We start from the raw sequence: 18,129 nt of genomic DNA on the forward strand, positions 1-18,129 counted from the left end.
AAGGAATCGAGAGAGGAGAAGACGAAGACTATGTTGAAATTCGAATGAAGAGAAAGAACGGAAAGATGAAAGTGAGAAGAGACATCATCAGAATTAAAGGAAGACGAAGAAGAAGTAGGAGAAGAATGAAGATGAACGATGAAGAGGAAGCAGGGAGAAAGAGAGAGAGAGAGAGAAAAGGTGGTTAAAAAGAATTGAAAGAAGAGGGGAATTCATTCAATTGGTTAATAACTGAATGGGGTCGGACTTCCCCCCTAGCTGTTAAATATCACACATCCTACTTCCAATATAATAAATTGTTACAAATATTATATTAAAAAATCTGGTGTGGCGCACTCACACAACTTTCCTTGCCGTTATGAAAATTGATAACCTGACGCTAGTGTTCCCGCGCATCAAAAGTCTACTATCACAGAATTAATAATAGCATTATAGGAGTTTTCTCTGCTACTATTCAAAGATTTGAGCCAGCTGGTGACAGGGCAATAACGCTGGAGACACACATGAGGTCTGCTATCTCTTTATAGTTAATGATTTAATAGAATCAACAATAATTATTGAATACCTAATCACATTTTCTCGAATTTAAAGATTATTTTCAATTTTAGGTGAAAATGTTACTGAACATTAATTGTAGAGATTTTCATGCTCAATCTACTCCACTTGATTTTTTTTGTTTCAATTGTATCTGAAGCCTGGTAATTGGGAATCTATCTGCATTGATGGGGCGGAGCTCCTGAAATTTTAACAGATATGGGACTTGTGGCAGTTGATAGAGCTTATCGATGACTACTATTTTAGGTATGAATTTGATCAAAATCGTTGGAGCCGTTTCCGAGAAAATCACGAAAACCCTGTTTTTACACAACATTTTCGCCATTTTAGCCGCCATCTTGAATTGCATTTGATCGAAATTGTTCGTGTCCGGATCCTTATGTGAAAGGACCTTAAGTTCCAAATTTCGAGTCATTCCGTTAATTGGGAGATGAGATATCGTGTACACAGACGCACATACACTCATACACACACACACATACAGACCAATACCAAAAAACCAGTTTTTTGGACTCAGGGGACCTTGAAACGTATAGAAATTTAGAAATTGGGGTACCTTAATTTTTTTTCGGAAAGCAATACTTTCCTTACCTATGGTAATAGGGCAAGCAAAGTAAAAAGGTCTGACATCTGCTTGTACGTCAAAATAATAAATAATATTATTAATTTATCTAGATACAAACAAGAAATTATCTAGGGCCGGTTTCTGAGCTCGTGATTTAGCCAAATTCTAGACTTTAAACAGCTGTTGTCAGAAAATTGGCTTCCCGAAACGGGGCGTATAGTCATAGACTACGTTTAAATTAAATTTCGAAAAACTAGAAAATGGAACACAAAATAAAATGAAGAGAAAATAGTGTAAAGTTTAAGCTATTTTGAATTATTTAGGAATGTTTCATTACGTCAAGGAGTAACGTTTCCAATTTATTATTGAAATGAGAAAATTAAAGATTTTCATAAAAGCTGCGACTACACCCAGTTTCGGAAAGCCAATTTTCTGACTACAGCTGTTTTAAAGTCTAGAACTTAGCCTAATTCCGAGCTCGGTAACCGGACATAAAATGATTGGGGAAGGACAAACAGGCACAGCCCAAAACTGTTCCTTACCCGAATTTTGATTAATACGCTAGGAATAACTAGTAATTAATAATTAGTAAACATAAAAATAAATAAATAGGAAATAAATAGAGCATACCCTACTCCCCCGAATTTCGATTGATAAACTAGTAATTAATAATTAATTATAATTAGTAATACCGAAAATAAATAAATAGGAAATAAATAGAACTCACCCTATAACTTCTTGAGGAAATAAATAGAGCTTACCCTAAATAAATAGGAAATAAATAGAACTCACCCTATAACTTCTTGAGGAAATAAATAGAGCTTACCCTACTCCCCCGAATTTCGGTTGATAAACTAGTAATAATTGGTAATTAATAATTTATGATAATTGGTAATTAATTAAAGATAATTAGTAATCGCGAAAATAAATAAATAGGAAATAAATAGAACTCACCCTATAACTTCTTGAGGAAATAAATAGAGCTTACCCTAAATAAATAGGAAATAAATAGAGCTTACCCTACTCCCCCGAATTTTGATTTATAAACTAGTAATAATTAGTAATTAATAATTAATTATAATTGGTAATTAACAATTAATTATAATTGGTAATCAATAATTAATGATAATTAGTGATCGCGAAAATAAATAAATAGGAAATAAATAGAGCTTACCCTATAACTTCTTGATGCTTTGGGATCCAAATATGTCCGCAATTTATTCAAATAATGTGAAGGTGGGTCTTTAGCTTGAACGAGTTCCTGAAAAAAGAAATAAATTTGAAATTTAAAGATGGAAAAATGAACAATTAAAAAGGAATATACTGTAACTATTTTGGTGAGCGATACTCGTATCTATGTGAGAAGGTACCTTTTTTCAAAGCTTTGGCCCGCTTGCACAAAAGCCGGTTAAATTTTAACCGTGATTAACTTTACAAGAACCAATCAATCAGAGAAGGTGTTTTTGAAAAGACCGGCACAAAAGTCGGTTAAATTTTAACCGTGGTTAACTCTACGAGAACCAATCAGAGAAGGTGTTTTTGAAAAGACCGGCACAAAAGCCGGTTAAATTTTAACCGTGGTTAACTCTACGAGAACCAATCAGGAAGGCTTTATTGAACTGACGACTTGTCTGATTGGTTAATTAATCACGGTTAAAATTTAACCGGCTTTTGTGCAACCGGCACTTTATTTTATTATTCACGACATGTTTTGACGACATAAATGACTTTGAAAAAGAAAAAGATATTATGATATTTTAATTTTCACATTAAATATACTATAGTGTGGTTCATGTTATGATGACAGAGGAGAAAGATGGGAGATTAGGGTTGCCGATTCTCTGCCTTGCCACTGCCTTCTAAGGAGAAAAGCTGACACCGGTATATCTGATGTAATATTAACTGTTCATTCTTGTTTGGATAATCAATTATACTTTATTCTCCAAGAACATATATTTTTCAATGGTTGGATAATAAATTTCCATAATCAAAATAGAATATTCTGTTGTTTAATTATATTTCTAAATTGTTGAGAACGATCTGGCTAACTTGCTAAGCTAAAAGAGGATAACGATATCTGCTTTGTGGAATGATAGACAAGGATAGCAACACCAATGTTAATCAAACACTGCCATTATAACGTGGACCTCACTATAGCAATATAGTGTTCGACAATATGATACAGTATCATCTCAACTAGATACACAACACCACAATTTGATACATAACAGGATAGAGCTATCTGCTTTGTGGAATGATAGACAAGGATAGCAACACCAATGTTAATCAAACACTGCCATTATAACGTGGACCTCACTATAGCAATAGAGTGTTCGACAATATGATACAGTATTGACACAATATGATACAGTATCATCTCAACTTGATACACAACACAATAATTTGATACAAAACAGGATAGAGCTATCTGTTTTGTGGAATGATAGACAAGGATAGCAGCACCAATGTTAATCAAACACTGCCATTATAACGTGGACCTCACTATAGCAATATAGTGTTCGACAATATGATACAGTATCGACACAATATGATACAGTATCGACACAATATGATACAGTATCGACACAATATGATACAGTATCATATCAATTTGATTCACAACACCATCATTTGATGCAGAACAGGATAGCGCTATCTGCTTTGTGGAATGATAGACAAGGATAGCAACACCAATGTTAATCAAACACTGCCATTATAACGTGGACCTCACTATAGCAATATAGTGTTCGACAATATGATACAGTATCGACACAATATGATACAGTATCATCTCAACTTGATACACAACACCATAATTTGATACAGAACAGGATAGAGCTATCTGCTTTGTGGAATGATAGACAAGGATAGCAACACCAATGTTGATCAAATACTGCCATTATAACGTGGACCTCACTATAGGATTATATTTGAGAAGAACAATTAGACAAATCGAGAAAAAATCACAGAATTTTTAACAAAAAACAAACAATATTGATAAGAAGTAAATAATAGAAAGACAAATTGAAATGAGAGAAGACTAGAATAAATTAAACATACAATTAGATATAGAAACAAAATCAAATATATCAAAACTAATTTAAACAAAATAAACATAATTTTACAATCGAATTCCGATAAGGGAATATAAATATATGATGAATTATATAAATATGATGAGATATAGCCTACTGGAAACTTTCAGCATTGAGTGAATGATAAGCTATATTGCTACAGTGAGGTCCACGTTATAATGGCAGTATTTGATTGACATTGGTGTTGCTATCCTTGTCTATCATTCCACAAAGCAGATAGCTCTATCCGGTTATGTATCAAATTATGGTGTTGTGTATCAAGTTGAGATGATACTGTATCATATTGTTTAACAATAGTTGCTATAGTGAGGTCCACGTTATAATGGCAGTGTTTGATTAACATTGGTGTTGCTATCCTTGTCTACCATTCAACAAAGCGGATAGTGCTATGTCTTTCTCGCTTTGCTCTGTTGTCAGATCGTCTTTTAAAAATGTAGAATTACTAACTGATTAACATAATATTTCATCTCAATTTCATGAAAATCCATTATGAATATAATTTCGTGCTTAACAAAATATAATTACAGTAATTATTTTAAACGAGAATAAAAGTTGATATAACATCAATAAAACTGTATCAGCTACCGTTTATAGAAGGCATTGACAAGACAGAAGATCGGCAACGTTGTTCTGATATCTGTCTTCTCTGCCATTATAACGTGGACCTCACTATAGCAATTATTGTTAGACAATATGATACAGTATCATCTCAACTTGATACACAACACCATAATTTGATACATAACAGGATAGAGCTAGGTTATTGTTCTTGTATGATAGGAGACTACAAATGTCGTATTTAAAGTGTCCAAAACTCAGCGGTTATCCTTATAGCTTATATTTCACTTGAGTTTTTATTTTTATCTCAAGAACGAAGTGATGTATTGATCTGAAATTTGGAATAGATTTTCGTGAAATTTGCAATACAAATTTTAAATGGCCGCCATTTTGAAATTTTACATCGAATGTTTTCAATTTTATTTTTTAAAGTTGAGTCTTTATAGAATAAATATTCATGCCAAATTTCAGATCAATACATCACTTCGTTCTTGAGATAAGAATTCTCAAGTGAAAAGAACAAGTTTTGGACACTTTAAAACCGACATTTGGTAGAGAGTTAGTGGGGAGGATATTTTTAATATTCTTTCCGAAGAATGGACATTGATATGTCCAAAGCTCCGCCAATTTATGTAGATGCATAACAATATATTATTATCTATAGTTATTACATTACAAATTGCTTTTTCATATCATATACAGTTCAATAATTATTTTCTTAGTCTATATTATGTAAATTCATCTATAATTTAGCTGTATTGTGAGCTATTGTATATAAGTGTATAAGCCAGTATACAGGGTGTTTCAGAAGTAGTGTCGAGAATTTTAGGGTATTGTACCTGGATGCTAGGAGACTACAAATGTCATATTTGATGTGTCCAAAACTCAGCGGTTATCCTTATAGCTGCCATTTTGTTTTTTCACTTAAAAATTTTTATCTCAAGAACGAAATGTTGTATTGATCCGAAATTTGGCATGAATATTTATGCTATAAAGACTCAACTATAAAAAATAAAAAAAAAATGTTTCGTTGAATTTTTTCAAAATGGCGGCCATTTTAAATTTTTGATGGCGAATATCTCGAAAACCGTCCATTTTACAGAAAATTTACAAGAGACAAAAAAGTTAGCAAATTTTTTCACGATTCCAATGATACCTAATTTATTAAGATTGGTCGAAGAATAACAGAGAAATTAATTTTTTTCGTACTGCATGCATGACCACTTTTCACCATTTAAAGATCAATATTAATTTTTTTTATAATTTCATGAAAACCGTTCTTATTACAGAAATATACAAGAATAACTTTCCTCCAAATTTTATTTTACATTGAAAAATATTAATTCCACTCAAATCGGTTCACTGATACTAATGCAGCAATTGCTCAAAATGCCGTCCTTCAACTTGATTACACAGTCTTCACCTTTCAATCATGGACCGTCGAACTGCTATAAAAGCATTTTCATCATCTTGAATGGCACCTGCTGCAGCAATCACTCTTGCCACAAGGTCTTCTTCGTTTTCTACTGGCGTGCTGTAAACAAGGTCTTTCATATGGTCTTTCACGATTCCAATGATACCTAATTTATTAAGATTGGTCGAAGAATAACAGAGAAATTAATTTTTTTCGTACTGCATGCATGACCACTTTTCACCATTTAAAGATCAATATTAATTTTTTAATTCCAGATGTATTTAAGATGAAGCTTTGAAACTCGGTATGGCTCCATATGGGCAAACAGATGATTTTACAATGGTTTTCAGATGATAATGTTTGTCTTGTAAAAGTATTGTTGTTTCATTAAAAGTAAAGAACCAGATGTAGTGCTTCCTATTTCTTAGTCTCACGTTTCCTAGGTCTTATTTCTATCTTAAATTTCCAGTTTCAATATTTTCTTACGTTGCTTCTACACAAATATTTAATTATTGTAATGGAATTTAGTTCGCTGGAGTACACCGATATTCACTTCATGTATGGAGCAGCTCTTGGCAATGCGACTGAAGCAAGAAGAATGTATGCAGCTGCATTTCCAAACCGCCGTCTCCCTTCCGACAAGGTGTTCACAAGAACTCACAATCGGCTGAGAGAAGTTGGTTCATTTGAACGGAACAGGGTAATTGCTGGTAGGCCTCGAGCAGTTCGAAATGTTGCTTTTGAAGAGGAAGTATTGCAGAAATTCGATTTCAATCCTAGAACGAGTACGAGAGCATTGCAAAGCAAATCAATTCAAGTGCTTCTTCTGTGTGGCGTGTACTAAACAAGGAAAGACTTCACCCCTTCCGCTTTCAAAAAGTTCACTCATTGGTTGAACGCGACTATGAGCCAAGAGTAAACTGTGCCCGTTGGTTTCTTCAGCAAGACATTATCCAACCAAATTTTCTAGAAAATGTGTTATTTACCGATGAGTCCAGCTTTACAAGAGAAGGAATCTTCAACTCTCTCGCAACAGTCACGTCTGGGCCTTAGACAATCCTCATGAGGTCAAAGTGCGTGGTTATCAGCATAGATTTTCGCTGAATGTTTGGGCGGGTATCTTAGGTAATCGCGTGATTGGACCATACATTCTTCCTAATCGTCTGAATTCTCTACTTTTATAAGAGACATACTACCAGAACTTTTGGAAGATGTGCCTCTTGCAAACAGATATAATATTTGGTTTCAACATGATGGTGCCCCTGCTCATTTCGGAAATGTTGTTACGGACTTTCTGAACATGACCTATCGTCAGCGGTGGATTGGGCGGGGTGGACCAGTACCGTGGCCCGCACGTTCACCTGACCTCAACCCTTTAGATTTTTTTTTCTGGAGCCATATGAAAGACCTTGTTTACAGCACGCCAGTAGAAAACGAAGAAGACCTTGTGGCAAGAGTGGTTGCTGCAGCAGGTGCCATTCAAGATGATGAAAATGCTTTTATAGCAGTTCGACGGTCCATGATTGAAAGGTGAAGACTGTGTAATCAAGTTGAAGGACGGCATTTTGAGCAATTGCTGCATTAGTATCAGTGAACCGATTTGAGTGGAATTAATATTTTTCAATGTAAAATAAAATTTGGAGGAAAGTTATTCTTGTATATTTCTGTAATAAGAACGGTTTTCATGAAATTATAAAAAAAAATAATATTGATCTTTAAATGGTGAAAAGTGGTCATGCATGCAGTACGAAAAAAATTAATTTCTCTGTTATTCTTCGACCAATCTTAATAAATTAGGTATCATTGGAATCGTGAAACAATTTGCTAACTTTTTTGTCTCTTGTAAATTTTCTGTAAAATGGACGGTTTTTGAGATATTCGCCATCAAAAATTTAAAATGGCCGCCATTTTGAAAAAATTCAACGAAACATTTTTTTTTATTTTTTATAGTTGAGTCTTTATAGCATAAATATTCATGCCAAATTTCAGATCAATACAACATTTCGTTCTTGAGATAAAAATTTTTAAGTGAAAAAAACAAAATGGCAGTTATAAGGATAACCGCTGAGTTTTGGACACTTCAAATATGACATTTGTAGTCTCCTAGCATCCAGGTACAATACCCTTAAATTCTCGACACTACTTCTGAAACACCCTGTATATTGTAATCTACATAAATAAAGTACTCAATCTATCAATCATCCAGGAACAATAACCTAAAATTTTCGACACTACTTCTGAAAAACTCTGAATGGTGATCAAATACAAACGATTATAATTTTGAAGGATTGATAATTATTATGTAAATATGTATTGACTAGACTAATAAAGATAAAACTATAATTAAATTAAGAGATAACTATACTGAAGAAATTTATTAGACTACCAACAATATATAACTATTGTAAATAACAAGATAACCGGGTAATAGTCATACAATAAATAATTGATTAATCTCATATATAATCATACACATTGACTCATATGAGTATATCATCAAAATTAAATTAAATTAACATTAAATTGTTGTTTCAGTTACTTGTGTAAATCAGGCACATCATGGATTTCTGTGAGGATCATCTGGATTTAAATAAATAAATATACAGTGCAAGAATAAATAAAAATAAAATCAATAGAATCCTATAAAAGATATGATTGATTTTCTAATATACATATTATCATATATAGGCTTACAGTGCAACAGTAAAGAGTAGAATATTTATTGGAGGGCGTTCCTGAAAATATTTATTCAACAATTTTGTGACTACAGTGAGGTCCACGTTATAATGGCAGTATTTGATTAACATTGGTGTTGCTATCCTTGTCTATCATTCCACACAGCAGATAGCTCTATCCTGTTTTGTATCAAATCATGGTGTTGTGTATCAAGTTGAGATGATACTGTATCATATTGTCGAACACTAATTGCTATAGTGAGGTCCACGTTATAATGGCAGTATTTGATTAACATTCGTGTTGCTATCCTTGTCTATCATTCCACAAAGCAGATAGCTCTATCCTGTTTTGTATCAAATTATGGTGTTGTGTATCAAGTTGAGATGATACTGTATCATATTGTCGAACACTAATTGCTATAGTGAGGTCCACGTTATAATGGCAGTATTTGATTAACATTGGTGTTGCTATCCTTGTCTATCATTCACAAAGCAGATAGCTCTATCCTGTTTTGTATCAAATTATGGTGTTGTGTATCAAGTTGAGATGATACTGTATCATATTGTCGAACACTAATTGCTATGGTGCTACGTTATAATGGCAGTATTTGATCAACATTGGTGTTGCTATCCTTGTCTATCATTCCACAAAGCAGATAACTCTATCCTGTTTTGTATCAAATCATGGTGTTGTGTATCAAGTTGAGATGATACTGTATCATATTGTCGAACACTAATTGCTATAGAGAGGTCCATACTTATAGTGGCAGTATTTGATTGACATTGGTGTTGCTATCCTTGTTTATCATTCCACAAAGCAGATAGCTCTATCCTTTTCTAGCTCTGCAACGTTGCTAGATCGTGTTATAATAATGTAGAAATATAATTAATTTGAAAAATGTTCAATCTCAACTATGGAAGTGTATCAATAATCTTTGAAAAATATATTTTGTCGGCAAATAAAACATAACTGTTTATTTTAAACATAATGAACAGTAAATATTACATCAGATATACTGGTATCTGCTATCCTCCATAGAAGGCAGTGGCAAGGCAGAGTATCGGCAACACTCTTCTTATATCTCTTTCTCCACTGCCATTATAACGTGGACCTAACCTTAGTGGAATCACGGTCAGTTGGAATTTCATTAATAGGCTATTTTAGGAGTTGCTTCATTCATAAAACTTCACCGATTACAATATGCTATCGTATGTGAGAGAAAGAAAATTATAGTGATTGAGTTTGAGAGTGAGAGAGAGAAAGAAAGATTCAGTGAGTGAGAGAGAGAGAGAGTGAGATAATGAGACAAGATATTGAGAACGTCAAAAATAACTCAATAATAGTCTATTTGTCAATAATATTATATTTTTCAATTGCAATACTAAGATAATGTGAGAGACTGAGAGAAATAATACTCAGACACAGAGAGAGTGTGTGAGAGAGTGGGCGAGAAAGAGAGAGAGAGAGAGAGAGTGAGGAGATATGGTGAGCAAGAAAATAACTGTCAATGACTCAATTATTACCAAGAAAATTAATAAAAGTTCCATTTGCAATACTATGATATATGTAAGAGACTGAGAGAGAAAAAATATCATAAAAAGAGAGGAAAAGTCAGAGAGAGAGAGTGAGAGAGAAGAGATAAATCAACTTTGTCGATGACTCAATTTGAAATTCAGAATAGATGACCTTTGTACGCTATCTTCTCATCCTATTACATTAACTATGTTTTTAGAAATGAACAATCATATGATTGGGGGTACATCCCCCTTCACCATAATCATTAATTAAAAGGACGTGACGTCATAGCCTGATGCAGTTACACCAACTTAACGGTAACGAGAAACAAAAAACCTTGATACTAGTACTGTATTGGGATGTAGTGAGATTTACGTTATAAGTCAAACGAAATGATAGGACGGCAGAGTTGCCGGTTCTCTGTTACCACCGCCTTCTATAGGTGATAGCTGTGATTCAAGTCATCCCCCTATATCTGATCTAATTGACCGAACGAAGTGAGGTCTAAGATACAAGTCGAATGGTTTAGCATTTATCTTAATGTTTATATATTTATATGTTGCGCATTTACGGCGAAACGCGGTAATAGATTTTCATGAAATTTGACAAGTATGTTCCTTTTTTAATTACGCGTAGACGTATATACAACGTTTTTGGAAATTTTGCATTTCAAGGATAATGAAAAAGGAAAAAGGAGCCTCCTTCATACGCCAATATTAGAGTAGAAATCAGACTATAGAATTATTCATCATAAATCAGCTGACAAGTGATTACACAGATGTGTGGAGAAGCCAGTCTATTGCTGTATTTCCATAAGGTCTATAGTTTCAATCAGGTACTTGTGGATGAGAATACTGCGTGAGGTCTACTGTTCACAGAACTACTAGTAGTCCACTGGACAGCTGATTTATGATGAATTATGCAAATATCTGATTTTTACGGTAATATTGGCGTTCAAAGGAGACTCCTTTTCCTTTTATATTATCGTTGAAATGCAAAATTTCCAAAAACCTTGTATATACGTCGAAGCGCAATCTAAAAAGGAACATACCTGTCAAATTTCATGAAAATCTATTACCGCGTTTCGCCGTAAATGCGCAACATATAAACATTTAAACATTAAGAGAAAATGCCAAACCGTCGACTTGAATCTTAGACCTCACTTCGCTCGGTCAATTATATCACAGTATTGCAAATGGAACTTTTAATAATTATAAGTAATAATATTGAGTCATTGACAATATTTTCCCGTTCACTATATCTGCTCTCTCACTCTCTCTCTCTCTCTCTCTTTCTTTGGTAGAGAGTTAGTGGGGAGGATATTTTGAATATTCTTTCCGAAGAATGGACATTGATATGTCCAAAGCTCCGCCAATTTATGTAGACGCATAACAATATAATTATCTATAGTTATTATATTACACATTACTTTTTCACATCATATACAGTTCAATAATTATTTTCTTAGTCTATATTATGTAAATTCATCTATAATTTTGCTGTATTGTAAGCTATTGTATATAAGTGTATAAGCCAGTATATATTGTAATCTACATAAATAAAGTACTCAATCAATCAATCACTCTCTCTCTCTCTTTGAGTATTATTTCTCTCAGTCTGCCACCTATCATAGCATTGCAATTGAAATAGTCGATAAAAATGATCGAGTCATTCACATTATTATTTTTCTCCTTCTTTATATCCGTTCTTTCTCTCTCTCTCACACACTCACTGAATCTCTCTCTCACTATCATTCTCTTTTTCTCTCACATACTATAGCATTATTGTAATCAGTGTAATTTTATGAATGAAAGCAGCTCCTAAAATAGCCCATTAACTAAAATCCCAATTGACCGTGATTCCACCATAGCGAGGTCCACGTTACAATGGCAGTAGAAAAAAATATATCAGAACAGCGTTACCGATACTCTGCCTTGCCATTGCCTTCTATAGAGGATAGCTGATACCGGTTTATCAGATGTAAATATCAACTGTTCATAATTGTGTAAAATAATCAGTTATGTTCTATTTGCCGACAAAATATATTTTTCAAAGATTAATGATACACTGAAATATTGAAGTATTTAAAATAGGCCTACAACCATCCTCGGTTAATTGAGAATCTATCTGCAAAATGTCAAGTTAATGAGTTGAGTAGTTGAGACGTGATGATGCGTCATTCGTGAATTTCCTATCCCCTACCTGTATAAGCCAGTTCTTTCCTTTATTATAGTATAGATTATTATTATAATTTATTAAATCAATCTATTCACTTTTCAATGATTAAATTATAAATTTTCCTAATTATTGAGGTTGAACATTTTGTCAATCTATTATATTTGAACATTGTTGAAAAGTGATCTGGCAACAGTGCGGAGTTGGAAGAGGTTGGAGCTATCTGCTTTGTAGAATGATAGACAAAGATAGCAGCACCCATGTTAATCAGATACTGCCATTATAACGTGGACCTCTCTATAGCAATTAGTGTTCGACAATATGATACAGTATCATCTCAACTTGATACACAACACCATAATTTGATACAGAACAGGATAGAGCTATCTGCTTTGTGGAATGATAGACAAGGATAGCAACACCAATGTTAATCAAATACTGCCATTATAACGTGGAGTGGAGCTCACCATAGTTTGAAGCTGCTCGTCAGATATCAACCGTTTACTAGAAACAAAATCTACAAAGATAACACGATTATAAATATAAACATTGGGGTTATTGGAAATTGGATTGAATAGAGGTAATTAATTTTGAATTAAAATAACTAGTAGTTCTGTGAGCAGTAGACCTCACGCAGTATTCTCATCCACAAGTACATGATTGAAACTATAGATCTTATGGAAATACAGCAATAGACTGGCTTCTCCACACATCTGTATAATCACTTGTCAGCTGATTTATGATGAATAATTCTATAGTCTGATTTTCACTCTAATATTGACGTATGAAGGAGGCTCCTTTTCCCTTTTATATTATCCTTGAAATGCAAAAATTTCCAAAAACCTTGTATATACGTCGACGCGCGATTTGAAAAGGAACATACCTGTCAAATTTCATGAAAATCCATTACCGCGTTTCGCCGTAAATGCGCAACATATAAACATTTAAACATTAAGAAAAATGCTAAACCGTCGACTTGAATCTTAGACCTCACTTCGCTCGGTCTATTATATCATAGTATTGCAAATGGAACTTTTAATAATTCTAAGTAATAATATTGAGTCACTATATCTGCTCTCTCACTCGCTCTCTGTCACTCTCTCTCTCTCTCTCTCTCTCTCTCTCTCTCTCTCTCTCTCCTCTCTCTCTCCTCTCTCTCTCTCTCTCGTCAGATATCAACCGTTTACTAGAAACAATAATCTAGAAAGATAACACGAACATACAAACATTGGGGTTATTGGAAATTGGATTGAATAGAGGTCATTAATTTTTAATTATAATAAAATATTTTGATTATTTATTGACCGAGCGAACTGAGGTCTATAATTCAAGTCGACGGTTTAGCATTTATCTTAATGTTTAAATGTTTATATGTTGTGCGCATTTACGGCGAAACGCGGTAATAGATTTTCATGAAATTTGACAGGTATGTTCCTTTTTCAATTGCGCGTCGACATATATATAAGGTTTTCAAAAATTTCGCATTTCAAGGATAATATAAAAGGAAAAAGGAGCCTCCTTCATACGCCAATATTAGAGTAAAAATCAGACTATAGAATGATTCATCATAAATCAGCTGACAAGTGATTACACAGATGTGTGGAGAAGTCAGTCTATTGCTGTATTTCCATAAGATCTATAGTTTCAATCAGGTACTTGTGGATGAGAATACTGCGTGAGTTCTACTGTTCACAGAACTACTATTTAATTGAAATAAATAAATGAATTACCTGATCACAGATGAGTCCCCACTTCTTTTCGTCGTCATATTGTTTCAGCAGTTTTGCCTTGTCAGGTGGAAGATCCATGGAAGCCTGAAACATACAAAAAATGGAAAAATTAGACATAAATTAAGAAATAAACAAGTCCAGAATAACATAAAATTAAAGGAATTTTAGAGAAAGCACATTAAAAAACAAAATAAAAGTCCATGGAAGCGTAAAATTTCACAGAAAAATTGGAAAAATCGGATAAACAACTCCAGAATCATATAGATAACCAACCAAAGATAAACATTAGGGAAGGGAAAGCAAAGGATATAACAAACATAAAAATCATGTTTTTGGACTCGGGGTACCTTGAAACGTATAGAAAACTTGAAATTAGGGTACCTTAATTTTTTTTGGAAAGCAATACTTTCCTTACCTATGGTAATAGGACAAGGAGAGTAAAAATCTGGTGTGGTACACTCACACAACTATCCTTACTAATATTTGAAACTACGATCAGACTTCTGTATAATATGTGTATATATAATTGTTTTCAGAGTACTTTTTCATTTGTGTAAATTGTGAAATTCGATTTTTATTAGTCGTCATTTTTTCAAAGTCGTTAAAACAGCTGTTCTACAGATGAAATATCTCGACTACGTTTTATGAACTGCGCTACCTACCTACCTCATGCACGAGAAGGAGGTTACTGAGTCCATTTCTCAAGGATGGGGTGGACCCCCCATTAGTTTCCCAGAAAGGAGACTCATGCCAGTTGATAGAGCTGATAAATAACTATACAGGGTATGAATTTGAAAAAAATCGGTCAAGTTATTTTTGAGAAAATCGTGAAAAACATGGTTTTTTTAGTAATTATCCGCCATTTTTCTCAAGAATATTATGGAGCTCCTGCAATTTTCCCAGAAATGAGACTCATGTCAGTTAATAGGGCTTATAAATAGCTAGCTATTCATGGTATAAATTTGAAAAAAAATCGTTAGAGCCGTTTTCGAGAAAACCGTGAAAAACATGGCTTTTTAATAATTAACCGCCATTTTGAATTCAATTTAATTGAATTTCTTACTGTCGGATCCTCATGATATAAGGACCTTAAGGACACTCACACACACACACACACACACACCCAAAAATCATGTTTTTGGACTCAGGGGACCTTGAAACGTATAGAAAACTTGAAATTTGGGTACCTTAATTTTTTTCGGAAAGCAATACTTTCCTTACCTATGGTAATAGGGCAAGCAAAGTAAAAATGAATAAAGTCAGTATAATGAGAAAAAAGAATGGACAAAAATACGTACAAAGTAAAACGAAACCTAAAAGGGTGTTATCTCGCAGTATTGAGACACTCCCATCTGAACTAGCTGAGGGGAAATCGGAGATTCTATTGCACAAAAAGAATGTGAAAAAATAGAATAGACAAAAAGTACAGAATATTTTCTCAATTTTTCACGAATTACTGGTAAAAAGAAGATGCAGGGAAAAGAAAGAGACAGAGATATTGATGTAAAGAGTATGTAATGACACATAGTAGACTATCGAGTACTCTATAATTATTATGGTGAGATTGCATGCATCAAGATAATCGTGAATCGAGATAGAAAATCCAGAGACAAAAGCCAATAGTAAAAAAACAAAGAAAAATCTATCAAAGTGGTTGATGAACTGTAACACACGAAACTGTGTCTTCTAGTTCTTCTTCTTCCTCCTTCTCTTCTTCTTCTTCTTCGTCGTCGTCTTCTTCTTCTTTATCTCCTCATTATCCTTATTCTCATCCTGCTCCTCTACCTTTCAAATTTCTACACAGTATTCAAAATCATAATTTTTTTACTATTTCTTCTATCTCTCAACCATCATCATCATCTTCTTCTTCTTCTTCTTCTTCTCTTCTTCTTCTTCTTCTTCTTCTTCTTCTTCTTCTTCTTCTTCTTCTTTCTTCCCCTTCCTCTGCTTCTTCTTCTTCTCATTCATCATCATCTCATCTTCATAATATAATCATCAACTTCTCCTTTTTTTTTTCTTCTTCTTCTTCATCATCATCGTCTTTATCTTCTTCTTCTTTCTTCCCCTTCGACTGCTTCTTCTTCTTCTCATTCATCATCATCTCATCTTCATAACATAATCATCATCTTCTCCTTTTTTTCTTCTTCTCCTTCATCATCATCATCGTCTTTATCTTCTTCTTCTTCTTCTTCTTTCTTCCCCTTCCACTGCTTCTTCTTCTTCTCATTCATCATCATCTCATCTTCATAACATCATCATCATCTTTTCCTTTTTTTCTTCTTCTCCTTCATCATCATCATCATCGTCTTTATCTTCTTATTCTTCTTCTTTCTTCCCCTTCCTCTGCTTCTTCTTCTTCTTCTCATTCATCATCATCTCATCTTCATAACATCATCATCATCTTCTCCTTTTTTTCTTCTTCTCCTTCATCATCATCATCATCGTCTTTATCTTCTTCTTCTTCTCCTTCTTTTTCTTCTTCTTCTTCTTCATCTTTTTTCTTCTGCGCTTTTATTCATATCCGGGTTGTTGCCTAGTCTACAACACCTTATAGCCCCTATTTCTCTTACACCTTCTCTCTCCCACACACCCTCATTCATTCACTCTCTCTTTGAGAGAGAGTATATAAATTAACAATAAATATCTTACCTTATCTTATCTCTCTCTCCCCACACAACCTCATTCATTTTCACACACTCACTCTGTCCCACACTCTCTCTCACTCTCTCTCTCTCTCTGAGAGAGAGTTGGAGAGAGTTTTTTGGTAAAGAGTTAGTGGGGAGGATATTTTTAATATTCTTTCCGAAGAATGGACATTGATATGTCCAAAGCTCCGCCAATTTATGTAGATGCATAACAATATGATTATTATCTATAGTTATTATATTACAAATTGCTTTTTCATATCATATACAGTTCAATAATTATTTTCTTAGTCTATATTATGTAAATTCATCTATAATGTTGCTGTATTGTAAGCTATTGTATATAAGTATATAAGCCAGTATATATTGTAATCTACATAAATAAAGTACTCAATCAATCAATCTCTCTCTCTGAGATGTAAATCTTCGAATATCCTTTTCTTCCAATACTATACGATTATCAGTTGTTAGTGGGCCGATTAGTGTAGATACAACACAATAATATAGAAACCAAATTCAATGCGCATTCCATCCAAATATCAATATTTTGTTAATATATTTTGATATTTCTACATTGTTGGCAACGTTGCGGAGCAGAAGAAGGATAGAGTTGTCTGGATAGAGCTATCTGCTTTGTGGAATGATAGACAAGGATAGCAACACCAGTGTTAATCAGGTGATGACTTTATAATGTGGACCTCACTATAGCAAAAAACATGGAATTCACAAGGAAATCCTTTGCTGATTCTCTGTCTTGCCATTGCCTTCTACATAGCTGAGGTCCGGTATATCTAATGTAATATAAACCATCTATTCTTGTTTGAAATAATCAATCACCTTCTATTCGTCAAGAAGATATAAATTAATCTTCATTATTGAGTAATTAATTATATTTTTAAATTATATTAGAACAATGTGGCAACAGTGTGGAGCCAGAAAAGGATAGAGCTATCTGCTTTGTCGCAAGACAGACAAGGATAGCAACACCAATGTTAATCAGGTACTGACTTTATAACGTGGACTTCACTGAGTGGACAAAATTTTTGTGGTTATTGTGAGACGAGGCCAAATTATAACCAACAGCCTTCATGAATGCAGCAGACTATCAAAAACAATGCACAAGATGATGGTGATGATGAAGAAAAAGAAGAAGAAGAAGAAGATAAAGACGATGATGATGATGATGATGATGGAGGAGAAG

General features: G+C 33.6%; 1 protein-coding gene across 1 annotated transcript; it reads right to left on the reverse strand.

Moving 5' to 3' along the window:
* Positions 1–2,294: 2,294 nt before the first annotated feature.
* Positions 2,295–14,369, reverse strand: LOC120356262 (formin-like protein; the record flags this gene model as incomplete). Its single annotated transcript, XM_039445171.1, has 2 exons — positions 14,284–14,369; positions 2,295–2,381 (listed from the first exon to the last, which is right to left on the reverse strand). Coding segments are annotated over exons 1-2 (165 nt in total), but the record flags the coding sequence as incomplete, so codon positions are not given.
* Between the last annotated feature and the right edge of the window lie 3,760 nt (positions 14,370–18,129).

Source organism: Nilaparvata lugens, unplaced genomic scaffold (assembly GCF_014356525.2).
Source record: "Nilaparvata lugens isolate BPH unplaced genomic scaffold, ASM1435652v1 scaffold6312, whole genome shotgun sequence".
NCBI classification, from domain to species: Eukaryota; Metazoa; Arthropoda; class Insecta; order Hemiptera; family Delphacidae; genus Nilaparvata; species Nilaparvata lugens.